This window comes from Pseudophryne corroboree, chromosome 8 (assembly GCF_028390025.1).
Source record: "Pseudophryne corroboree isolate aPseCor3 chromosome 8, aPseCor3.hap2, whole genome shotgun sequence".
NCBI classification, from domain to species: domain Eukaryota; kingdom Metazoa; phylum Chordata; class Amphibia; order Anura; family Myobatrachidae; genus Pseudophryne; species Pseudophryne corroboree.
In genome coordinates this window covers 461707509-461734157 of record NC_086451.1, presented here as the reverse complement: position 1 = coordinate 461734157, position 26649 = coordinate 461707509, and the positions used below count along the sequence as shown (strand labels likewise).

Genomic DNA, 26649 nt, shown 5'->3' with positions numbered 1-26649 from the left:
CGGCGCCACTGTGAATGCTGGGATGGAAGAACCGCATCCCAGCATTCACAGCAGCGGCGGGCAGCCTATACGAAAGGAGAGGGGAGTGCTGCAGCGGCGCTTACTACCAATGACATAGCACTGCTGCGGCTCCAGTCCCCCTCCCTCCTTCTCTGCTGCCCTGCGCGACTGCTGCTCTCCTACACAGCGCGGCGCACAGCACACAGCAGATGCGGCAAGTAATGAGACAATTTGACTCATTACATGCCGCTGGCTGTTGCGCCCTCAGGGCAACTGCGCTGTGTGCCAGGCACACCAGGCACACACGTAGTTACGGCCCTGAGGTCTGATTAGGCCTGATTAGGTATGTATCAGAGGGATTCTCAGGACCGGCGTGTGTGTAGTCCAGGAGGTTAGGTGTGTATCAGAGGGAGTCTCAGGACCGGCGTATGTGTAGTCCAGGAGGTTAGGTGTGTATCAGGGGGTGTCTCGGGACCGGCGTATGTGCAGTCCAGGAGATTAGGTGTGTATCAGGGGGAGTCTCAGGAGCGGGCGTATGTGCAGTCCAGGAGGTTCGGTGTGTATCAGAGGGAGTCTCAGGACCGGGCGTATGTACAGTCCAGGAGATTAGGTGTGTATCAGGGGGAGTCTCAGGACCGGGCGTATGTACAGTCCAGGAGATTAGGTATGTATCAGGGGGAGTCTGAGGACCGGGCGTATGTACAGTCCAGGAGGTTAGGAGTGTATCAGGGGGAGTCTCAGGAGCGGGCGTATGTACAGTCCAGGAGATTAGGTATGTATCAGGGGGAGTCTGAGGACCGGGCGTATGTACAGTCCAGGAGGTTAGGTGTGTATCAGGGGGAGTCTCAGGAGCGGGCGTATGTACAGTCCAGGAGATTAGGTATGTATCAGGGGGAGTCTGAGGACCGGGCGTATATACAGTCAAGGAGGTTAGGTGTGTATCAGAAGGAGTCTCAGGAGCGGGCGTATGTGCAGTCCAGGAGGTTAGGTGTGTATCAGGGGGAGTCTCAGGAGCGGGCGTATGTGCAGTCCAGGAGATTAGGTGTGTATCAGGGGGAGTCTCAGGAGCGGGCGTATGTGCAGTCCAGGAGGTTAGGTGTGTATCAGGGGGAGTCTCAGGAGCAAACATATGTGCAGTCCAGGAGATAAGGTGTGTATCACGGGGAGTCTCTGGACCGGCATATGTGCAGTCCAGGAGGTTAGGTGTGTATCAGAGGGAGTCTCAGGACCGGGCGTATGTGCAGTCCAGGAGATTAGGTGTGTATCAGAGGAAGTCTCAGGAGCGGGCGTATATACAGTCCAGGAGGTTAGGTGTGTATCAGAAGGAGTCTCAGGAGCGGGCGTATGTGCAGTCCAGGAGATTAGGTGTGTATCAGGGGGAGTCTCAGGACCGGCATATGTGCAGTCCAGGAGATTAGTTGTGTATCGGGGGGGAGTCTCAGGACCGGGCGTATGTACAGTCCAGGAGATTAGGTGTGTATCGGGGGGGAGTCTCAGGACTGGGCGTATGTGCAGTCCAGGAGGTTAGGTGTGTATCAGGGGGAGTCTCAGGAGCCGGCGTATCTGCAGTCCAGGAGGTTAGGTGTGTATCAGGGGGGAGTCTCAGGAGCGGGCATATGTGCAGTCCAGGAGGTTAGGTGTGTATCAGGGGGAGTCTCAGGAGCCGGCGTATCTGCTGTCCAGGAGGTTAGGTGTGTATCAGGGGGGAGTCTCAGGAGCGGGCGTATGTACAGTCCTGGAGATTAGGTGTGTATCATGGGGAGTCTCAGGAGCCGGCATATGTGCAGTCCAGGAGATTAGGTGTGTATCAGGGGGAGTCTCAGGAGCAGGCGTATGTACAGTCCTGGAGATTAGGTGTGTATCATGGGGAGTCTCAGGAGCCGGCATATGTGCAGTCCAGGAGATTAGGTGTGTATCAAGGGGAGTCTCAGGAGCAGGTGTATGTACAATCCAGGAGATTAGGTGTGTATCAGGAGGAGTCTCAGGAGCGGGTTTATGTGTAGTCCAGGAGGTTAGATGTGTATCAGGGGGAGTCTCAGGAGCGGGTGTATGTGCAGTCCAGGAGGTTAGGTGTGTATCAGGAGGAGTCTCAGGACCGGCGTATGTGCAGTCCAGGAGGTTAGGTGTGTATCAGGGGGAGTCTCAGGAGCGGGCGTATGTGCAGTCCAGGAGATTAGGTGTGTATCAGAGGGAGTCTCAGGACCGGGCGTATGTGCAGTCCAGGAGGTTAGGTATGTATCAGAGGGAGTCTCAGGACCGGGCGTATGTGCAGTCCAGGAGGTTAGGTGTGTATCAGGGGGAGTCTCAGGACCGGGCGTATGTGCAGTCCAGGTGGTTAGGTGTGTATCGGGGGAGTCTCAGGAGCGGGCGTATGTGCAGTCCAGGAGATTAGGTGTGTATCAGGGGAGTCTCAGGACCGGGCGTATGTGTAGTCCAGGAGGTTAGATGTGTATCAAGGGGAGTCTAAGGAGCGGGCGCATGTGTAGTCCAGGAGGTTAGGTGTGTATCAGGGGGGAGTCTCAGGAGCCGGCGTATGTGCAGTCCAGGAGGTTAGATGTGTATCAGGGGAGTCTCAGGACCGGGCGTATGTGCAGTCCAGGAGATTAGGTATGTATCAGGGGGAGTCTCAGGAGCGGGCGTATGTGCAGTCCAGGAGATTAGGTGTGTATCAGGGGGGAGTCTCAGGAGCCGGCGTATGTGCAGTCCAGGAGGTTAGGTGTGTATCAGGGGGAGTCTCAGGAGCAGGCGTATGTGTAGTCCAGGAGATTAGGTATGTATCAGGGGGAGTCTCAGGACCGGGCGTATATACAGTCCAGGAGATTAGGTGTGCATCAGAGGGAGTCTCAGGAGCGGGCGTATGTGTAGTCCTGAAGATTAGGTGTGTATCAGAGGGAGTCTCAGGAGCGGGCGTATGTACAGTCCAGGAGGTTAGGTGTGTATCAGGGGGAGTCTCAGGAGCAGGCGTATGTGTAGTCCAGGAGATTAGGTATGTATCAGGGGGAGTCTCAGGACCGGGCGTATATACAGTCCAGGAGATTAGGTGTGCATCAGAGGGAGTCTCAGGAGCGGGCGTATGTACAGTCCTGAAGATTAGGTGTGTATCAGAGGGAGTCTCAGGACCGGGCGTATGTGCAGTCCAGGAGATTAGGTGTGTATCAGGGGGAGTCTCAGGACCGGGCGTATGTGCAGTCCAGGAGATTAGGTATGTATCAGGGGGAGTCTCAGGACCGGCGTATGTGCAGTCCAGGAGATTAGGTATGTATAAGGGGGAGTCTCAGGACCGGGCGTATGTGCAGTCCAGGAGATTAGGTGTATATCAGGGGGAGTCTCAGGACCGGGCGTATGTGCAGTCCAGGAGGTTAGGTCTGTATCAGGGGGAGTCTCAGGACCGGGCGTATGTGCAGTCCAGGAGGTTAGGTGTGTATCAGGGGGAGTCACAGGACCGGGCGTATGTGCAGTCCAGGAGGTTAGGTGTGTATCAGGGGGAGTCTCAGGACCGGGCGTATGTGCAGTCCAGGAGATTAGGTGTGTATCAGGGGGAGTCTCAGGACCGGGCGTATGTACAGTCCAGGAGGTTAGGTGTGTATCAGGGGGAGTCTCAGGACCGGGCGTATGTGCAGTCCAGGTGGTTAGGTGTGTATCAGGGGGAGTCTCAGGACCGGGCGTATGTACAGTCCAGGAGGTTAGGTGTGTATCAGGGGGAGTCTCAGGACCGGGCGTATGTACAGTCCTGGAGATTAGGTGTGTATCAGAGGGAGTCTCAGGAGCCGGCATATGTGCAGTCCAGGAGATTAGGTGTGTATCAGGGGGAGTCTCAGGATCGGGCGTATGTACAGTCCAGGAGGTTAGGTGTGTATCAGGGGGAGTCTCAGGATCGGGCGTATGTACAGTCCAGGAGGTTAGGTGTGTATCAGAGGGAGTCTCAGGACCGGGCGTATGTGCAGTCCAGGAGGTTAGGTGTGTATCAGGGGGAGTCTCAGGAGCCGGCGTATGTGCAGTCCAGGAGGTTAGGTGTGTATCAGGGGGAGTCTCAGGAGCCGGCGTATGTGCAGTCCAGGAGGTTAGGTGTGTATCAGGGGGAGTCTCAGGACCAGGCGTATGTGCAGTCCAGGAGGTTAGGTGTGTATCAGGGGGAGTCTCAGGAGCGGGCGTATGTACAGTCCAGGACGTTAGGTGTGTATCAGGGGGAGTCTCAGGAGCAGGCGTATGTACAATCCAGGAGATTAGGTGTGTATCAGGGGGAATCTCAGGACCGGCGTATGTGTAGTCCAGGAGATTAGATGTGTATCAGAGTGAGTCTCAGGAGCAGGCGTATGTACAATCCAGGAGGTTAGGTGTGTATCAGAGGGAGTCTCAGGAGCGGGCGTATGTGCAGTCCAGGAGGTTAGGTGTGTATCAGGGGGAGTCTCAGGACCGGTATATGTGCAGTCCAGGAGATTAGGTGTGTATCAGGGGAGTCTCAGGACCGGGCGTATGTGTAGTCCAGGAGATTAGGTGTGTATCAGGGGGAGTCTCAGGACCGGCGTATGTGCAGTCCTGGAGATTAGGTATGTATCAGGGGAGTCTCAGGACCGGGCGTATGTGTAGTCCAGGAGATTAGGTATGTATCAGGGGGAGTCTCAGGACTGGGCGTATGTGCAGTCCAGGAGGTTAGGTATGTATCAGGGGAGTCTCAGGACCGGGCGTATGTGTAGTCCAGGAGATTAGGTATGTATCAGGGGGGAGTCTCAGGACTGGGCGTATGTGCAGTCCAGGAGATTAGGTGTGTATCAGGGGGAGTCTTAGGAGCAGGCGTATGTGTAGTCCAGGAGATTAGATGTGTATCAGGGGGAGTCTCAGGACCGGCGTATGTGCAGTCCAGGAGATTAGGTGTGTATCAGAGGGAGTCTCAGGAGCAGGCGTATGTGTAGTCCAGGAGATTAGGTGTGTATCAGAGGGAGTCTCAGGAGCGGGCGTATGTGTAGTCCAGGAGATTAGATGTGTATCAGGGGGAGTCTCAGGACCAGCGTATGTGCAGTCCAGGAGATTAGGTGTGTATCAGGGGGAGTCTCAGGACCGGGCGTATATACAGTCCAGGAGATTAGGTGTGTATCAGAGGGAGTCTCAGGAGCAGGCGTATGTGTAGTCCAGGAGATTAGGTGTGTATCAGAGGGAGTCTCAGGAGCGGGCGTATGTGCAGTCCAGGAGATTAGGTATGTATCAGGGGGAGTCTCAGGAGCAGGTGTATGTACAGTCCAAGAGGTTAGGTGTGTATAAGGGAGAGTCTCAGGAGCGGGCGTATGTGCAGTCCAGGAGATTAGGTATGTATCAGGGGGAGTCTCAGGAGCAGGTGTATGTACAGTCCAAGAGGTTAGGTGTGTATAAGGGAGAGTCTCAGGAGCGGGCGTATGTGCAGTCCAGGAGATTAGGTGTGTATCAGGGGGAGTCTCAGGAGCGGGCGTATGTGCAGTCCAGGAGGTTAGGTGTGTATCGGGGGGAGTCTCAAGAACGGGCGTATGTGCAGTCCAGGAGATTAGGTGTGTATCAGGGGGAGTCTCAGGAGCGGGCGTATGTGCAGTCCAGGAGATTAGATGTGTATCGGGGGGAGTCTTAGGAACGGGCGTATGTGCAGTCCAGGAGATTAGGTGTGTATCAGGGGGAGTCTCAGGAACAGACGTATGTACAGTCCAGGAGATTAGGTGTGTATCGGGGGGAGTCTCAAGAACGGGCGTATGTGCAGTCCAGGAGATTAGGTGTGTATCAGGGGGAGTCTCAGGAACAGACGTATGTGCAGTCCAGGAGATTAGATGTGTATCGGGGGGAGTCTCAAGAACGGGCGTATGTGCAGTCCAGGAGATTAGGTGTGTATCAGGGGGAGTCTCAGGAGCGGGCGTATGTGCAGTCCAGGAGATTAGATGTGTATCGGGGGGAGTCTTAGGAACGGGCGTATGTGCAGTCCAGGAGATTAGGTGTGTATCAGGGGGAGTCTCAGGAACAGACGTATGTACAGTCCAGGAGATTAGGTGTGTATCAGGGGGAGTCTCAGGACCGGCATATGTGCAGTCCAGGAGATTAGGTATGTATCAGGGAAGTCTCAGGACCGGACGTATGTGTAGTCCAGGATAGAGATGAGCGCCGGAAATTTTTCGGGTTTTGTGTTTTGGTTTTGGGTTCGGTTCCGCGGCCGTGTTTTGGGTTCGACCGCGTTTTGGCAAAACCTCACCGAATTTTTTTTGTCGGATTCGGGTGTGTTTTGGATTCGGGTGTTTTTTTCCAAAAAACCTAAAAAACAGCTTAAATCATAGAATTTGGCGGTCATTTTGATCCCAAAGTATTATTAACCTCAAAAACCATAATTTCCACTCATTTTCAGTCTATTCTGAATACCTCACACCTCACAATATTATTTTTAGTCCTAAAATTTGCACCGAGGTCGCTGTGTGAGTAAGATAAGCGACCCTAGTGGCCGACACAAACACCGGGCCCATCTAGGAGTGTCACTGCAGTGTCACGCAGGATGTCCCTTCCAAAAAACCCTCCCCAAACAGCACATGACGCAAAGAAAAAAAGAGGCGCAATGAGGTAGCTGTGTGAGTAAGATAAGCGACCCTAGTGGCCGACACAAACACCGGGCCCATCTAGGAGTGGCACTGCAGTGTCACGCAGGATGTCCCTTCCAAAAAACCCTCCCCAAACAGCACATGACGCAAAGAAAAAGAAAAGAAAAAAGAGGTGCAAGATGGAATTGTCCTTGGGCCCTCCCACCCACCCTTATGTTGTATAAACAGGACATGCACACTTTAACCAACCCATCATTTCAGTGACAGGGTCTGCCACACGACTGTGACTGATATGACGGGTTGGTTTGGACCCCCACCAAAAAAGAAGCAATTAATCTCTCCTTGCACAAACTGGCTCTACAGAGGCAAGATGTCCACCTCATCATCATCCTCCGATATATCACCGTGTACATCCCCCTCCTCACAGATTATCAATTCGTCCCCACTGGAATCCACCATCTCAGCTCCCTGTGTACTTTGTGGAGGCAATTGCTGCTGGTCAATGTCTCCACGGAGGAATTGATTATAATTCATTTTAATGAACATCATCTTCTCCACATTTTCTGGATGTAACCTCGTACGCCGATTGCTGACAAGGTGAGCGGCGGCACTAAACACTCTTTCGGAGTACACACTTGTGGGAGGGCAACTTAGGTAGAATAAAGCCAGTTTGTGCAAGGGCCTCCAAATTGCCTCTTTTTCCTGCCAGTATAAGTACGGACTGTGTGACGTGCCTACTTGGATGCGGTCACTCATATAATCCTCCACCATTCTTTCAATGGGGAGAGAATCATATGCAGTGACAGTAGACGACATGTCCGTAATCGTTGTCAGGTCCTTCAGTCCGGACCAGATGTCAGCATCAGCAGTCGCTCCAGACTGCCCTGCATCACCGCCAGCGGGTGGGCTCGGAATTCTGAGCCTTTTCCTCGCACCCCCAGTTGCGGGAGAATGTGAAGGAGGAGATGTTGTTGACAGGTCGCGTTCCGCTTGACTTGACAATTTACTCACCAGCAGGTGTTTGACTTTGAACCCCAGCAGACTTGTGTCTGCCGGAAAGAGAGATCCAAGGTAGGCTTTAAATCTAGGATCGAGCACGGTGGCCAAAATGTAGTGCTCTGATTTCAACAGATTGACCACCCGTGAATCCTTGCTAAGCGAATTAAGGGCTCCATCCACAAGTCCCACATGCCTAGCGGAATCGCTCTGTGTTAGCTCCTCCTTCAATGTCTCCAGCTTCTTTTGCAAAAGCCTGATGAGGGGAATGACCTGACTCAGGCTGGCAGTGTCTGAACTGACTTCACGTGTGGCAAGTTCAAAGGGCATCAGAACCTTGCACAACGTTGAAATCATTCTCCACTGCGCTTGAGACAGGTGCATCCCACCTCCTATATCGTGCTCAATTGTATAGGCTTGAATGGCCTTTTGCTGCTCCTCCAACCTCTGAAGCATATAGAGGGTTGAATTCCACCTCGTTACCACTTCTTGCTTCAGATGATGGCAGGGCAGGTTCAGTAGTTTTTGGTGGTGCTCCAGTTTTCTGTACGTGGTGCCTGTACGCCGAAAGTGTCCCGCAATTCTTCTGGCCACCGACAGCATCTCTTGCACGCCCCTGTCGTTTTTTAAAAAATTCTGCACCACCAAATTCAAGGTATGTGCAAAACATGGGACGTGCTGGAATTGGCCCAGATTTAATGCACACACAATATTGCTGGCGTTGTCCGATGCCACAAATCCACAGGAGAGTCCAATTGGGGTAAGCCATTCCGCGATGATCTTCCTCAGTTGCCGTAAGAGGTTTTCAGCTGTGTGCGTATTCTGGAAACCGGTGATACAAAGCGTAGCCTGCCTAGGAAAGAGTTGGCGTTTGCGAGATGCTGCTACTGGTGCCGCCGCTGCTGTTCTTGCGGCGGGAGTCCATACATCTACCCAGTGGGCTGTCACAGTCATATAGTCCTGACCCTGCCCTGCTCCACTTGTCCACATGTCCGTGGTTAAGTGGACATTGGGTACAACTGCATTTTTTAGGACACTGGTGAGTCTTTTTCTGACGTCCGTGTACATTCTCGGTATCGCCTGCCTAGAGAAGTGGAACCTAGATGGTATTTGGTAACGGGGGCACACTACCTCAAGAAATTGTCTAGTTCCCTGTGAACTAACGGCGGATACCGGACGCACGTCTAACACCAACATAGTTGTCAAGGCCTCAGTTATCCGCTTTGCAACAGGATGACTGCTGTGATATTTCATCTTCCTCGCAAAGGACTGTTGGACAGTCAATTGCTTGGTGGAAGTAGTAAAAGTGTGCTTACGACTTCCCTTCTGGGATGACCATCGACTCCCAGCAGCAACAACAGCAGCGCCAGCAGCAGTAGGCGTTACACGCAAGGATGCATCGGAGGAATCCCAGGCAGGAGAGGACTCGTCAGAATTGCCAGTGACATTGCCTGCAGGACTATTGGCATTCCTGGGGAAGGAGGAAATTGACACTGAGGGAGTTGGTGGGGTGGTTTGCGTGAGCTTGGTTACAAGAGGAAGGGATTTACTGGTCAGTGGACTGCTTCCCCTGTCACCCAAAGTTTTTGAACTTGTCACTGACTTATTATGAATGCGCTGCAGGTGACGTATAAGGGAGGATGTTCCGAGGTGGTTAACGTCCTTACCCCTACTTATTACAGCTTGACAAAGGGAACACACGGCTTGACACCTGTTGTCCGCATTTCTGGTGAAATACTTCCACACCGAAGAGCTGATTTTTTTGGTATTTTCACCAGGCATGTCAACGGCCATATTCCTACCACGGACAACAGGTGTCTCCCCGGGTGCCTGACTTAAACAAACCACCTCACCATCAGAATCCTCCTGGTCAATTTCCTCCCCAGCGCCAGCAACACCCATATCCTCCTCATCCTGGTGTACTTCAACACTGACATCTTCAATCTGACTATCAGGAACTGGACTGCGGGTGCTCCTTCCATCACTTGCAGGGGGCGTGCAAATGGTGGAAGGCGCATGCTCTTCACGTCCAGTGTTGGGAAGGTCAGGCATCGCAACCGACACAATTGGAGTCGGACTCTCCTTGTGGATTTGGGATTTCGAAGAACGCACAGTTCTTTGCGGTGCTACTGCTTTTGCCAGCTTTAGTCTTTTCATTTTTCTAGCGAGAGGCTGAGTGCTTCCATCCTCATGTGAAGCTGAACCACTAGCCATGAACATAGGCCAGGGCCTCAGCCGTTCCTTGCCACTCCGTGTGGTAAATGGCATATTGGCAAGTTTACGCTTCTCCTCCGACAATTTTATTTTAGGTTTTGGAGTCCTTATTTTACTGATATTTGGTGTTTTGGATTTGACATGCTCTGTACTATGACATTGGGCATCGGCCTTGGCAGACGACGTTGCTGGCATTTCATCGTCTCGGCCATGACTAGTGGCAGCAGCTTCAGCACGAGGTGGAAGTGGATCTTGATCTTTCCCTAATTTTGGAACCTCAACATTTTTGTTCTCCATATTTTAATAGGCACAACTAAAAGGCACCTCAGGTAAACAATGGAGATGGATGGATTGGATACTAGTATACAATTATGGACGGGCTGTCGAGTGCCGACACAGAGGTAGCCACAGCCGTGAACTACCGCACTGTACTGTGTCTGCTGCTAATATATAGACTGGTTGATAAAGAGATAGTATACTCGTAACTAGTATGTATGTATAAAGAAAGAAAAAAAACCACGGTTAGGTGGTATATACAATTATGGACGGGCTGCCGAGTGCCGACACAGAGGTAGCCACAGCCGTGAACTACCGCACTGTACTGTGTCTGCTGCTAATATATAGACTGGTTGATAAAGAGATAGTATACTCGTAACTAGTATGTATGTATAAAGAAAGAAAAAAAAACCACCGTTAGGTGGTATATACAATTATGGACGGGCTGCCGAGTGCCGACACAGAGGTAGCCACAGCCGTGAACTACCGCACTGTACTGTGTCTGCTGCTAATATATAGACTGGTTGATAAAGAGATAGTATACTCGTAACTAGTATGTATGTATAAAGAAAGAAAAAAAAAACACGGTTAGGTGGTATATACAATTATGGACGGGCTGCCGAGTGCCGACACAGAGGTAGCCACAGCCGTGAACTACCGCACTGTACTGTGTCTGCTGCTAATATAGACTGGTTGATAAAGAGATAGTATACTCGTAACTAGTATGTATGTATAAAGAAAGAAAAAAAAACCACGGTTAGGTGGTATATACAATTATGGACGGGCTGCCGAGTGCCGACACAGAGGTAGCCACAGCCGTGAACTACCGCACTGTACTGTGTCTGCTGCTAATATAGACTGGTTGATAAAGAGATAGTATACTCGTAACTAGTATGACTATAAAGAAAGAAAAAAAAACCACGGTTAGGTGGTATATACAATTATGGACGGGCTGCCGAGTGCCGACACAGAGGTAGCCACAGCCGTGAACTACCGCACTGTACTGTGTCTGCTGCTAATATATAGACTGGTTGATAAAGAGATAGTATACTCGTAACTAGTATGTATGTATAAAGAAAGAAAAAAAAACCACGGTTAGGTGGTATATACAATTATGGACGGGCTGCCGAGTGCCGACACAGAGGTAGCCACAGCCGTGAACTACCGCACTGTACTGTGTCTGCTGCTAATATAGACTGGTTGATAAAGAGATAGTATACTCGTAACTAGTATGACTATAAAGAAAGAAAAAAAAAACACGGTTAGGTGGTATATACAATTATGGACGGGCTGCCGAGTGCCGACACAGAGGTAGCCACAGCCGTGAACTACCGCACTGTACTGTGTCTGCTGCTAATATATAGACTGGTTGATAAAGAGATAGTATACTCGTAACTAGTATGTATGTATAAAGAAAGAAAAAAAAACCACGGTTAGGTGGTATATACAATTATGGACGGGCTGCCGAGTGCCGACACAGAGGTAGCCACAGCCGTGAACTACCGCACTGTACTGTGTCTGCTGCTAATATATAGACTGGTTGATAAAGAGATAGTATACTCGTAACTAGTATGTATGTATAAAGAAAGAAAAAAAAACCACGGTTAGGTGGTATATACAATTATGGACGGGCTGCCGAGTGCCGACACAGAGGTAGCCACAGCCGTGAACTACCGCACTGTACTGTGTCTGCTGCTAATATAGACTGGTTGATAAAGAGATAGTATACTCGTAACTAGTATGACTATAAAGAAAGAAAAAAAAAACACGGTTAGGTGGTATATACAATTATGGACGGGCTGCCGAGTGCCGACACAGAGGTAGCCACAGCCGTGAACTACCGCACTGTACTGTGTCTGCTGCTAATATAGACTGGTTGATAAAGAGATAGTATACTACTAATATTATATATACTGGTGGTCAGGTCACTGGTCACTAGTCACACTGGCAGTGGCACTCCTGCAGCAAAAGTGTGCACTGTTTAATTTTAATATAATATTATGTACTCCTGGCTCCTGCTATAACCTATAACTGGCACTGCAGTGCTCCCCAGTCTCCCCCACAATTATAAGCTGTGTGAGCTGAGCACAGTCAGATATATATATACATTGATGCAGCACACTGGGCTGAGCAGTGCACACAGATATGGTATGTGACTGAGTCACTGTGTGTATCGTTTTTTTCAGGCAGAGAACGGATATATTAAATAAAACAAACAACTGCACTGTCTGGTGGTCACTGTGGTCGTCAGTCACTAAACTCTGCACTCTCTTCTACAGTATCACAGCCTCAGGTCAATCTCTCTCTCTCTCTCTCAACCCTAATCTAAATGGAGAGGACGCCAGCCACGTCCTCTCCCTATCAATCTCAATGCACGTGTGAAAATGGCGGCGACGCGCGGCTCCTTATATAGAATCCGAGTCTCGCGAGAATCCGACAGCGTCATGATGACGTTCGGGCGCGCTCGGGTTAACCGAGCAAGGCGGGAGGATCCGAGTCTGCTCGGACCCGTGAAAAAAACATGAAGTTCGTGCGGGTTCGGATTCAGAGAAACCGAACCCGCTCATCTCTAGTCCAGGAGATTAGGTGTGTATCAGGGGGAGTCTCAGGACCGGCGTATGTACAGTCCAGGAGATTAGGTGTGTATCAGAGGGAGTCTCAGGACCGGGCGTATGTGCAGTCCAGGAGGTTAGGTATGTATCAGCGGAGTCTCAGGACCGGGCATATGTGTAGTCCAGGAGATTAGGTGTGTATCAGAGGGAGTCTCAGGACCGGGCGTATGTGCAGTCCAGGAGGTTAGGTATGTATCAGCGGAGTCTCAGGACCGGGCGTATGTGTAGTCCAGGAGATTAGGTATGTATCAGGGGGAGTCTCAGGACTGGGCGTTGTGCAGTCCAGGAGATTAGGTGTGTATCAGGGGGAGTCTCAGGACCGGGCGTATGTGCCGTCCAGGAGATTAGGTGTGTATCAGGGGGAGTCTCAGGACTGAGCGTATATGCAGTCCAGGAGGTTAGGTGTGTATCAGGGGGGAGTCTCAGGAGCAGGCGTATGTACAGTCCAGGAGGTTAGGTTTGTATCAGAGGAAGTCCCAGGACCGGGCGTATGTGCAGTCCAGGAGGTTAGGTGTGTATCATGGGAGGCTCAGGAGCAGGCGTATGTACAGTCCAGGAGATTAGGTGTGTATCAGAGGGGAGTCTCAGGAGCGGGCGTATGTGCAGTCCAGGAGGTTAGGTGTGTATCAGGAGGAGTCTCAGGACCGGGCGTATGTGCAGTCCAGGAGGTTAGGTGTGTATCAGGGGGTAGTCTCAGGAGCGGGCGTATGTACAGTCCAGGAGGTTAGGTGTGTATCAGGGGGAGTCTCAGGAGCGGGCGTATGTACAGTCCAGGAGATTAGGTATGTATTAGGGGGAGTCTCAGGACCGGGCGTATGTACAGTCCAGGAGGTTAGGTGTGTATCAGGGGGAGTCTCAGGACCGGGCGTATGTACAGTCCAGGAGGTTAGGTATGTATCAGGGGGAGTCTCAGGACCGGGCGTATAAACAGTCCAGGAGGTTAGGTGTGTATCAGAAGGAGTCTCAGGAGCGGGCGTATGTGCAGTCCAGGAGGTTAGGTGTGTATCAGGGGGAGTCTCAGGAGCGGGCGTATGTGCAGTCCAGGAGATTAGGTGTGTATCAGGGGGAGTCTCAGGAGCGGGCGTATGTGCAGTCCAGGAGGTTAGGTGTGTATCAGGGGGAGTCTCAGGAGCAAACATATGTGCAGTCCAGGAGATAAGGTGTGTATCACGGGGAGTCTCTGGACCGGCATATGTGCAGTCCAGGAGGTTAGGTGTGTATCAGAGGGAGTCTCAGGACCGGGCGTATGTGCAGTCCAGGAGATTAGGTGTGTATCAGAGGAAGTCTCAGGAGCGGGCGTATATACAGTCCAGGAGGTTAGGTGTGTATCAGAAGGAGTCTCAGGAGCGGGCGTATGTGCAGTCCAGGAGATTAGGTGTGTATCAGGGGGAGTCTCAGGACCGGCATATGTGCAGTCCAGGTGGTTAGGTGTGTATCGGGGGGAGTCTCAGGACCGGCATATGTGCAGTCCAGGAGATTAGTTGTGTATCGGGGGGGAGTCTCAGGACCGGGCGTATGTACAGTCCAGGAGATTAGGTGTGTATCGGGGGGGAGTCTCAGGACTGGGCGTATGTGCAGTCCAGGAGGTTAGGTGTGTATCAGGGGGAGTCTCAGGAGCCGGCGTATCTGCAGTCCAGGAGGTTAGGTGTGTATCACGGGGGAGTCTCAGGAGCGGGCATATGTGCAGTCCAGGAGGTTAGGTGTGTATCAGGGGGAGTCTCAGGAGCCGGCGTATCTGCAGTCCAGGAGATTAGGTGTGTATCAGGGGGAGTCTCAGGAGCCGGCGTATGTGCAGTCCAGGAGGTTAGGTGTGTATCAGGGGGGAGTCTCAGGAGCGGGCATATGTGCAGTCCAGGAGATTAGGTATGTATCAGGGGGAGTCTCAGGAGCCGGCATATGTGCAGTCCAGGAGATTAGGTGTGTATCAGGGGGAGTCTCAGGAGCGGGCGTATGTACAGTCCAGGAGATTAGGTATGTATCAGGGGGAGTCTCAGGAGCCGGCATATGTACAGTCCAGGAGGTTAGGTGTGTATCAGAAGGAGTCTCAGGAGCGGGCGTATATACAGTCCAGGAGATTAGGTGTGTATCAGGGGGAGTCTCAGGAGCGGGCGTATGTACAGTCCAGGAGGTTAGGTGTGTATCAGGAGGAGTCTCAGGAGCGGGCGTATGTGCAGTCCAGGAGATTAGATGTGTATCAGAGGGAGTCTCAGGACCGGCGTATGTGCAGTCCAGGAGATTAGGTGTGTATCAGGGGGAGTCTCAGGAACAGACGTATGTGCAGTCCAGGAGGTTAGGTGTGTATCAGGGGGAGTCTCAGGAGCCGGCGTATGTGCAGTCCAGGAGATTAGGTGTGTATCAGGGGGAGTCTCAGGAACAGACGTATGTGCAGTCCAGGAGGTTAGGTGTGTATCAGGGTGAGTCTCAGGACCGGCATATGTGCAGTCCAGGAGGTTAGGTGTGTATCAGGAGGAGTCTCAGGACCGGGCGTATGTGCAGTCCAGGAGGTTTGGTGTGTATCAGGGGGAGTCTGAGGACCGGGCGTATGTACAGTCCAGGAGGTTAGGTGTGTATCAGAAGGAGTCTCAGGAGCGGGCGTATGTGCATTCCAGGTGGTTAGGTGTGTATCAGGGGGAGTCTCAGGAGCAGGCGTATGTGCAGTCCAGGAGGTTAGGTGTGTATCAGGGGGAGTCTGAGGACCGGGCGTATGTACAGTCCAGGAGGTTAGGTGTGTATCAGGGGGAGTCTGAGGACCGGGCGTATATACAGTCCAGGAGATTAGGTATGTATCAGAAGGAGTCTCAGGAGCGGGCGTATGTGCAGTCCAGGTGGTTAGGTGTGTATCAGGGGGAGTCTCAGGAGCGGGCGTATGTGCAGTCCAGGAGATTAGGTGTGTATCAGGGGAGTCTCAGGACCTGGCGTATGTGCAGTCCAGGAGGTTAGGTGTGTATCAGGGGAGTCTCAGGACCTGGCGTATGTGCAGTCCAGGAGGTTAGGTGTGTATCAGGGGGAGTCTCAGGAGCAAACATATGTGCAGTCCAGGAGATAAGGTGTGTATCAGGGGGAGTCTCAGGACCGGCACATGTGCAGTCCAGGAGGTTAGGAATGTATCAGAGGGAGTCTCAGGACCGGGCGTATGTGCAGTCCAGGAGATTAGGTGTGCATCAGAGGGAGTCTCAGGAGCAGGCGTATGTGCAGTCCAGGAGGTTAGGTGTGTATCAGGGGGAGTCTGAGGACCGGGCGTATGTACAGTCCAGGAGGTTAGGTGTGTATCAGGGGGAGTCTGAGGACCGGGCGTATATACAGTCCAGGAGATTAGGTATGTATCAGAAGGAGTCTCAGGAGCGGGCGTATGTGCAGTCCAGGTGGTTAGGTGTGTATCAGGGGGAGTCTCAGGAGCGGGCGTATGTGCAGTCCAGGAGATTAGGTGTGTATCAGGGGAGTCTCAGGACCTGGCGTATGTGCAGTCCAGGAGGTTAGGTGTGTATCAGGGGAGTCTCAGGACCTGGCGTATGTGCAGTCCAGGAGGTTAGGTGTGTATCAGGGGGAGTCTCAGGAGCAAACATATGTGCAGTCCAGGAGATAAGGTGTGTATCAGGGGGAGTCTCAGGACCGGCACATGTGCAGTCCAGGAGGTTAGGAATGTATCAGAGGGAGTCTCAGGACCGGGCGTATGTGCAGTCCAGGAGATTAGGTGTGCATCAGAGGGAGTCTCAGGAGCAGGCGTATGTGCAGTCCAGGAGGTTAGGTGTGTATCAGGGGGAGTCTCAGGACCGGGCGTATGTGCAGTCCAGGAGATTAGGTGTGTATCAGAGGAAGTCTCAGGAGCGGGCGTATATACAGTCCAGGAGGTTAGGTGTGTATCAGAAGGAGTCTCAGGAGCGGGCGTATGTGCAGTCCAGGAGGTTAGGTGTGTATCAGGGGGTCTCAGGAGCCGGCGTATCTGCAGTCCAGGAGGTTAGGTGTGTATCAGGGGGGAGTCTCAGGAGCGGGCATATGTGCAGTCCAGGAGATTAGGTATGTATCAGGGGGAGTCTCAGGACCGGGCGTATGTGCAGTCCTGGAGATTAGGTGTGTATCAGGGGGAGTCTCAGGACCTGGCATATGTGCAGTCCAGGAGATTAGGTGTGTATCAGGCGGAGTCTCAGGACCGGCATATGTGCAGTCCAGGAGGTTAGGTGTGTATCAGGGGGAGTCTCAGGAGCCGGCGTATGTGCAGTCCAGGAGGTTAGGTGTGTATCAGGGGGGAGTCTCAGGAGCGGGCGTATGTACAGTCCAGGAGATTAGGTGTGTATCAGGGGGAGTCTCAGGAGCCGGCATATGTGCAGTCCAGGAGGTTAGGTGTGTATCAGGAGGAGTCTCAGGACCGGGCGTATGTGCAGTCCAGGAGGTTAGGTGTGTATCAGGGGGAGTCTCAGGACCGGGCGTATGTGCAGTCCAGGAGGTTAGGTGTGTATCAGGGGGAGTCTCAGTAGCGGGCGTATGTACAGTCCAGGAGATTAGGTGTGTATCAGAGGGGAGTCTCAGGAGCGGGCGTATGTGCAGTCCAGGAGGTTAGGTGTGTATCAGGAGGAGTCTCAGGACCGGGCGTATGTACAGTCCAGGAGATTAGGTATGTATCAGAAGTAGTCTCAGGAGCGGGCGTATGTGCAGTCCAGGTGGTTAGGTGTGTATCAGGGGGAGTCTCAGTAGCGGGCGTATGTGCAGTCCAGGAGGTTAGGTGTGTATCAGGGGGAGTCTGAGGACCGGGCGTATATACAGTCCAGGAGATTAGGTATGTATCAGAAGTAGTGTCAGTAGCGGGCGTATGTGCAGTCCAGGTGGTTAGGTGTGTATCAGGGGGAGTCTCAGGAGCAGGCGTATGTGCAGTCAAGGAGGTTAGGTGTGTATCAGGGGGAGTCTGAGGACCGGGCGTATATACAGTCCAGGAGATTAGGTATGTATCAGAAGGAGTCTCAGGAGCGGGCGTATGTGCAGTCCAGGAGGTTAGGTGTGTATCAGGGGGAGTCTCAGGAGCGGGCGTATGTGCAGTCCAGGAGGTTAGGTGTGTATCAGGGGGAGTCTCAGGAGCAAACATATGTGCAGTCCAGGAGATAAGGTGTGTATCAGGGGGAGTCTCAGGACCGGCACATGTGCAGTCCAGGAGGTTAGGAATGTATCAGAGGGAGTCTCAGGACCGGGCGTATGTGCAGTCCAGGAGATAAGGTGTGTATCAGAGGAAGTCTCAGGACCGGGCGTATATACAGTCCAGGAGATTAGGTATGTATCAGAAGTAGTGTCAGTAGCGGGCGTATGTGCAGTCCAGGTGGTTAGGTGTGTATCAGGGGGAGTCTCAGGAGCAGGCGTATGTGCAGTCAAGGAGGTTAGGTGTGTATCAGGGGGAGTCTGAGGACCGGGCGTATATACAGTCCAGGAGATTAGGTATGTATCAGAAGGAGTCTCAGGAGCGGGCGTATGTGCAGTCCAGGAGGTTAGGTGTGTATCAGGGGGAGTCTCAGGAGCGGGCGTATGTGCAGTCCAGGAGGTTAGGTGTGTATCAGGGGGAGTCTCAGGAGCAAACATATGTGCAGTCCAGGAGATAAGGTGTGTATCAGGGGGAGTCTCAGGACCGGCACATGTGCAGTCCAGGAGGTTAGGTGTGTATCAGGGGGAGTCTCAGGAGCGGGCGTATGTGCAGTCCAGGAGATTAGGTGTGTATCAGGGGGAGTCTCAGGACCGGGCGTATGTGCAGTCCTGGAGATTAGGTGTGTATCAGGGGGAGTCTCAGGACCGGCATATGTGCAGTCCAGGAGGTTAGGTGTGTATCAGGGGGAGTCTCAGGAGCGGGCGTATGTACAGTCCAGGAGATTAGGTGTTTATCATGGGGAGTCTCAGGACCGGGCGTATGTGCAGTCCAGGAGGTTAGGTATGTATCAGGGGGAGTCTCAGGAGCCGGCGTATGTGCAGTCCAGGAGGTTAGGTGTGTATCAGGGGGAGTCTCAGGAGCCGGCGTATGTACAGTCCAGGAGATTAGGTGTTTATCATGGGGAGTCTCAGGACCGGGCGTATGTGCAGTCCAGGAGGTTAGGTATGTATCAGGGGGAGTCTCAGGAGCCGGCGTATGTGCAGTCCAGGAGGTTAGGTGTGTATCAGGGGGAGTCTCAGGAGCCGGCGTATGTACAGTCCAGGAGATTAGGTATGTATCAGGGGGAGTCTCAGGAGCCGGCATATGTGCAGTCCAGGAGGTTAGGTGTGTATCAGGGGGAGTCTCAGGAGCCGGCGTATGTGCAGTCCAGGAGATTAGGTGTGTATCAGGAGGAGTCTCAGGAGCCGGCGTATGTACAGTCCAGGAGATTAGGTGTGTATCAGGGGGAGTCTCAGGAGCCGGCATATGTGCAGTCCAGGAGATTAGGTGTGTATCAGGGGGAGTCTCAGGAGCCGGCATATGTGCAGTCCAGGAGGTTAGGTGTGTATCAGGGGGAGTCTCAGGACCGGGCGTATGTGCAGTCCAGGAGATTAGGTGTGTATCGGGGGAGTCTCAGGAGCCGGCATATGTGCAGTCCAGGAGGTTAGGTGTGTATCGGGGGGGAGTCTCAGGACCGGGCATATCTGCAGTCCAGGAGGTTAGGTGTGTATCAGGAGGAGTCTCAGGAGCCGGCATATGTGCAGTCCAGGAGGTTAGGTTTGTATCGCGGGGAGTCTCAGGAGCCGGCGTATCTGTAGAATTTAGACATCCTGAACCAAGTGATCTGATGTGACCTCATCCAGCTGCTGAGTGTGTAATTGTATAAACCCATTACAATAACACACATAATAACACACAATCTGTCAATCAAGTAATAAGAATAAATGTAGCAGATATAGGCAGATCTCAGTTTCTATAATAAGACAAGGACGCCACGCCTGATGCCCACTGTGTACCCACTCATAGATCAGCAACAGATCAGTATTGGAAAACACGTGCCAATTGGTAGAACTACAAATCCCATCATGTCCTGCCTGTAGGTGTATCTATAAAGGGACATGGGGTGCTTAAACCGCACATTATAATTTACCTTTCCGTAGAGCGGCCTCTGCAATGCAGAAATGACCGGGCAAATGGCGCTGCCAACAGTTTCCTGAAGAATTGCGCATGCGCAGTAGAGAAATCACTGGGAACATGGCGGGGGCACCACGTTCCCGGAGACCTGCAAATGCGCAGTTGGCTCCGGAACAGAGAGGAGGGGCCATCACGGGCACGGAGACTGGCCCCCTCGTCTCTATATTCACCGCTGGTCCTGCCAGTAATAAAAGACAAATCAATCTGCAGCTCTCGTAGATTTCTTGCTGGACTTGACGTTTAATAAATAGATTATCTGGGATCTAATATTTACAATTCCCCGTTTTTAGCATAATCCAAACCCTACAGACAATAGACATTAATGGTAGATTACACAGATACATGCTCTCACGTCCATTACCATACTTATATCCATCCCAGTAATGGAAACGCACAGGAGTTACAGAAAACAACCAATTATGTGACCTGGAACAGACAGAGAGTAAGATGATACAGTAGCTATTTATGCCCAGATACACAAAGAGCTCCCTGCAACCTACACGCTGAGCAGACCTGGAAGTAATTGAATTTCTTTGTTGTAAGATGAAACAAGTTATCAGTAAAATATAGTCCGCCCCTGTCAGTCTGACAATTTAATTACCTTCATCTATCCGCATCCTTTTCATTCTGAATTGGAAGAAATATAAAGCCTGACAACAGACAGTGAGCTCAGATAGAGGAACAGGTGCGTCTGGCAGGAAAATGGCGGGGAACGGGGAGAGCGCGCGTTGCCGCGGAGAGAGTGCGGCTACTACATCTTCTCAGCTGTTATTTGTAGTCATAGAAATTATTGAAATGACAGATAGAGTGTATTCGCTGCCTGTTCTTCCCTTCATTGCTCTAATCCAATCGTAGCATGTACTCCAATTCTATCTAATTCTAATATATACTCCAACCTTATCCTAATATATACACCAAGCCAATCTAATCCTAATATATACTCCAACCTTATCCTAATATATACTCCAACCTTATCCTAATATATACTCCAACCTTATCCTAATATATACTCCAACTTTATCCTAATATATACTCCAACTTTATCCTAATATATACTCCAATCCAATCAAATCCTAATATACAGTATATTCCAACCTTATCCTAATATATACTCCAATCCAATCTAATCCTAATATATACTCCAACTTTATCCTAATATATACTCCAATCCAATCTAATCCTAATATATACTCCAACCTTATACCATATATACACACCAAGCCAATCTAATCCTAATATATACTCCAACCTTATCCTAATATACAGTATACTCCAACCTTATCCTAATATATACACCAATCCAATCTAATCCTAATATATACTCCAACCTTATCCTAATATATACTCCAACCTTATCCTAATATATACACCAAGCCAATCTAATCCTAATATATACTCCAACCTTATCCTAATATATACACCAAGCCAATCTAATCCTAATATATACTCCAACCTTATCCTAATATATACTCCAACCTTATCCTAATATATACTCCAACTTTATCCTAATATATACTCCAATCCAATCAAATCCTAATATACAGTATATTCCAACCTTATCCTAATATATACTGCAATCCAATCTAATCCTAATATATACTCCAACTTTATCCTAATATATACTCCAATCCAATCTAATCCTAATATATACTCCAACCTTATCCTAATATATACACCAAGCCAATCTAATCCTAATATATACTCCAACTTTATCCTAATATATACACCAAGCCAATCTAATCCTAATATATACTACAACCTTATCCTAATATATACACCAATCCAATCTAATCCTAATATATACTCCAACCTTATCCTAATATATACACCAAGCCAATCTAATCCCAATATATACTCCAACCTTATCCTAATATATACTCCAACCTTATCCTAATATATACTTCAACTTTATCCTAATATATACTCCAATCCAATCAAATCCTAATATACAGTATATTCCAACCTTATCCTAATATATACTCCAATCCAATCTAATCCTAATATATACTCCAACTTTATCCTAATATATACTCCAATCCAATCTAATCCTATTATATACTCCAACCTTATCCCATATATACACACCAAGCCAATCTAATCCTAATATATACTCCAACCTTATCCTAATATACAGTATACTCCAACCTTATCCTAATATATACACCAATCCAATCTAATCCTAATATGCACTCCAATACAATCTGATCCTATAATAAATACCACAATCCAATACTATCTTGGTTCGTACTACAATTTTATCTAATCCTATTATACTGTATACTCCAACTTTATCCTAATATATACTCCAATCCAATCTAATCCTAATATATACTCCAACCTTATCTTAATATATACACCAAGCCAATCTAATCCTAATATATACTCCAACCTTATCCTAATATATACACCAAGCCAATCTAATCCTAATATATACTCCAACCTTATACTAATATATACACCAAGCCAATCTAATCCTAATATATACTCCAACTTTATCCTAATATATACACCAAGCCAATCTAATCCCAATATATACTCCAACCTTATCCTAATATATACTCCAACCTTATCCTAATATATACTTCAACTTTATCCTAATATATACTCCAATCCAATCAAATCCTAATATACAGTATATTCCAACCTTATCCTAATATATACTCCAATCCAATCTAATACTAATATATACTCCAACTTTATCCTAATATATACTCCAATCCAATCTAATCCTAATATATACTCCAACCTTATCCCATATATACACACCAAGCCAATCTAATCCTAATATATACTCCAACCTTATCCTAATATACAGTATACTCCAACCTTATCCTAATATATACACCAATCCAATCTAATCCTAATATGCACTCCAATACAATCTGATCCTATAATAAATACCACAATCCAATACTATCTTGGTACGTACTACAATTTTATCTAATCCTATTATACTGTATACTCCAACTTTATCCTAATATATACTCCAATCCAATCTAATCCTAATATATACTCCAACCTTATCCTAATATATACTCCAATCTTATCCTAATATATACTCCAACCTTATCCTAATATATACTCCAACCTTATCCTAATATATACTCCAACCTTATCCTAATATATACTCCAACCTTATCCTAATATATACTCCAATCTTATCCTAATATATACTCCAACCTTATCCTAATATATACTCCAATCTTGTCCTAATATATACTCCAACCTTATCCTAATATATACTCCAATCTTATCCTAATATATACTCCAACCTTATCCTAATATATACTCCAATCCAATCTAATCCTAATAAGCATTCCAATACAATGCGATCCTATAATATACCACAATCCAGTCCTATCTTGGTATGTACTCCATTCCAGTCTAATCCTAATATATAGCATGTCTATCGCATATCTACTGTGGCTGTCTATCCATCCGGGCAGTCTAGATGGGCCAAGTGGTTCTGATCAATCATCACATTCTATGTTCCTATGAAATATATTCTCCAATGTTATCCTCATATGTACTCCAATCCAATCTACTCCTGTTATTTAGCCAAATCTATTCTTAGTGTGCACTCCAATCCAGTGCAGTCTAATCCAAATATGTACTCCAATCCAGTCTCATCCTAGCATGCACTCCAATCCAGTGCAGTCTAATCCAAATATGTACTCCAATCCAGTGCAGTCTCATCCTAACATGCACTGCAATCCAGTAGTCTAATCCTAGTGTGCACTCTAATCCACTACAGTCTGATCCTAGTATGCACTCCAATACAGTACAGTCTAATCTTCATAGGCACACTCCAATCCAGTACAGTCTAATCCTAGTGTGCACTCCAATCCAGTACAGTCTAATCCTAGTGTGCACTCCAATCCAGTACAGTCTAATCCTAGTATGCATTCCAATCCAATACAGTCTAATCCTAGTGGGCACTCCAATCCAGTACAGTCTAATCCTAGTGAGCACTCCAATCCAGTACAGTCTAATCCTAGTGAGCACTCAAAATCCAGTACAGTCTAATCCTAGTGAGCACTCCAATCCAGTACAGTCTAATCTTATTTATTTATTTATTATTTATTTATTACCAGTTATTTATATAGCGCACACATATTCTGCAGCGCTTTACAGAGAATATTTGCCCATTCACATCAGTCCCTGCCCCAGTGGAGCTTACAATCTATATTCCCTATCACATGTACACACAGACACATTCAATCTAGGGTTAATTTTGTTGGGAGCCAATTAACCTGCCAGTATATTTTTGGGATTGTGGGAGGAAACCGGAGTACCCGGAGGAAACCCACGCAAGTACGGGGAGAATATACAAACTCCACACACTTAGGGCCATGGTGGGAATCGAACCCATGACCTCAGTGCTGTGAGGCAGTAATGCTAACCATTATACCATCCGTACTGGCCCATACTAATACTAGAGTGCATACTAATCTTAGTATGCACTCCAATCCAGTGCAGTGTTATCCTATATTTATGTCAATCCAATACAGTCTAATCCTAGTGTGCACTCCAATCCAGTGCAGTGTTATCCTATATATATGTCAATCCAATACAGTCTAATCCTAGTGTGCACTCCAATCCAGTGCAGTGTTATCCTATATGTATGGCAATCCAATACAGTCTAATCCTAGTATGCACTCCAATCCAATACAGTCTAATCCTAGTATGCACTCCAATCCAGTGCAGTGTTATCCTATATGTATGGCAATCCAAGTGGTGTAACAATAGAATGAGATGGAGAGGAAGGTGAATGGTTGGTGAACATGTTAGGGACGGCACCAGTCCTACAGTAACCATGGTAATAGGGACAACAACCCTGAATATCCATAAATCCTGCTGTGAAATTAATGTAATACAGGTTGAGTATCCCTTATCCAAAATGCTTGGGACCAGAGGTTTTTTGGATATAATTTTTTCAGTATTTTGGAATAATTGCATACCATAATGAGATATCATGGTGATGGGACCTAAGTCTAAGCACAGAATGCATTTATGTTTCATATACACCTTATACACACAGCCTGAAGGTCATTTAATACAATATTTTTAATAACTTTGTGTATTAAACAAAGTGTGTCTACATTCACACAATTCATTTATGTTTCATATACACCTTATACACACAGCCTGAAGGTCATTTAATACAATATTTTTAATAACTTTGTGTATTAAACAAAGTTGGTGTACATTGAGCCATCAGAAAACAAAGGTTTCACTATCTCACTCTCACTCAAAAAAGTCCGTATTTCGGAATATTCCGTATTTCGGATTATTTGGATATGGGATACTCAACCTGTACAGAAATCTCGTTTTGAGTTGGACACATACCTGAATTAAGGATTCTGACAGTTTCTCTTCATCGACCTCTAAAATAATGTTCTTTATTTCCTCATAAGACATTCGATAAGATCCCAGGAAGATTGCTGAAAGTTTAAAAAAAGTCATTGATGATAAAGAAACTGAGACCAAGGATTGTTGTAAATACACAAACAGGAAAAAAAAAACCCTGCAAATCCAGAGTAATACGCTGCCAATGTGTATCACATAGCAATTTGCTGCACTGCATAAATGCTCCGCATATAGCCTTTATAATAATTCTCTACGGTCTGTCCCGACTCAGACATGCTTGTGCAGTGGAAGTGGCGCCGCCCGCAGCCGTCCCAATGTCTTCCATTTCTTGGCAGACAGCAAACACTGAGCCTAGCAGCTATAGGAGAGAAGGACCAACCACCAGGTATGGGGTAAGTACTGTAGGTGGGATAGATTAGGGGGTCAGGATGCAGCAGGGGGCAGGTGAGGGTAGGTAGAGCAGCAGAAAGTGGCACGGAGCAGGACAGAGCATCAGTCAGAGCAGGGGTGGGGAACCTTTTTTCTACCAAGGGCCATTTGGTTATTTATAAAATCCTTTGGGGGCCATACAAAAATTATCAACTTAAAAATGAGCCTGCCCCCAATAGATATGCCCCCAGTCAGTAGTTATGCCCCCAGTAGATATACCCCCAATCAGTTGTTATGCCCCAGTAGATATGCCCCGAGTAAGTATGCCCCCAGTCACTTGTTATGCCCCATTAGATATGCCCCGTCACTTGTTATGCCCCATTAGATATGCCACCAGTCAGTTGTTATGCCCCATACGATATGCCCTCTAGTAGCGACGCTTACACACACACATTAAAAGAAAAAAAACCACAATATTCACCTGCCCCGCTCCTGCTTCCGGACCGTTGCCCTCCGCCTGGCTGCTCGCTCCTCAGAACTATGGGAGAAAAGTCATGACATCTCTCCCATAGCACCGCACAGCAGCACACCCACACTGCTACTGAGGGTAAGAAGCCAGGCGCCCACTAGTAACAAAATCTCAGCGGGCGCCCGGCTAGGTGAGCCTGGCCGGGCCGGACCAAGTGGCTCTGCGGGCCTTGTACGGCCCTTGGGCCTGAGGTTCCCCATCCCTGAGTCAGTGGGAGGGAGGGGTGGGGCAGAGTTGGGGGGGGGGGGGGGGGGGGGAGACTAAGGTCCATTTACTAGTGAAGTTATTTTTTATGTTTTTAAATAACTAAGGATAATTGCTCCCTACCATGTTTGCTGCGCCATTGCGAGGATTATGTTAAAGGATTACGGTCACGTGCCTGGAAGTTTTCAGACTTTTAGGGGTAAATTTACTATAGCTTCTAAAAGAGAGAATTGGTGATGTTGCCAATAGCAACCAATCAGAATTTGTCTAGCATTATGTCCTTTAATAATGCTATAATGGAGACTCTCACAAATTTACTATAACATATTTCCACAACAATTCACAAAAAAACAACAAACTTTGGGTAGCGACATGCAAATTTACTAATACAGGTACACCACCGATTTTCCGGCATCCTCGGTTCCAGTGCCATAGCGGATTATCGATTTTGCCGGATTAACGGTG

The 26649-nt window shown here is 48.8% G+C and overlaps 1 protein-coding gene across 8 annotated transcripts in view; it reads right to left on the bottom strand.

Moving 5' to 3' along the window:
• DIAPH2 (diaphanous related formin 2) overlaps window positions 1-26649 on the bottom strand; it is a 1435719-nt gene that overhangs the window by 751043 nt on the left and 658027 nt on the right. For all 8 annotated transcript variants that reach the window (XM_063938356.1, XM_063938358.1, XM_063938359.1 and 5 more), the window contains one exon: window positions 25062-25156. In XM_063938356.1, coding sequence (XP_063794426.1) covers window positions 25062-25156 — 95 coding nt within the window. The remainder of the gene's footprint in view (window positions 1-25061; window positions 25157-26649) is intronic.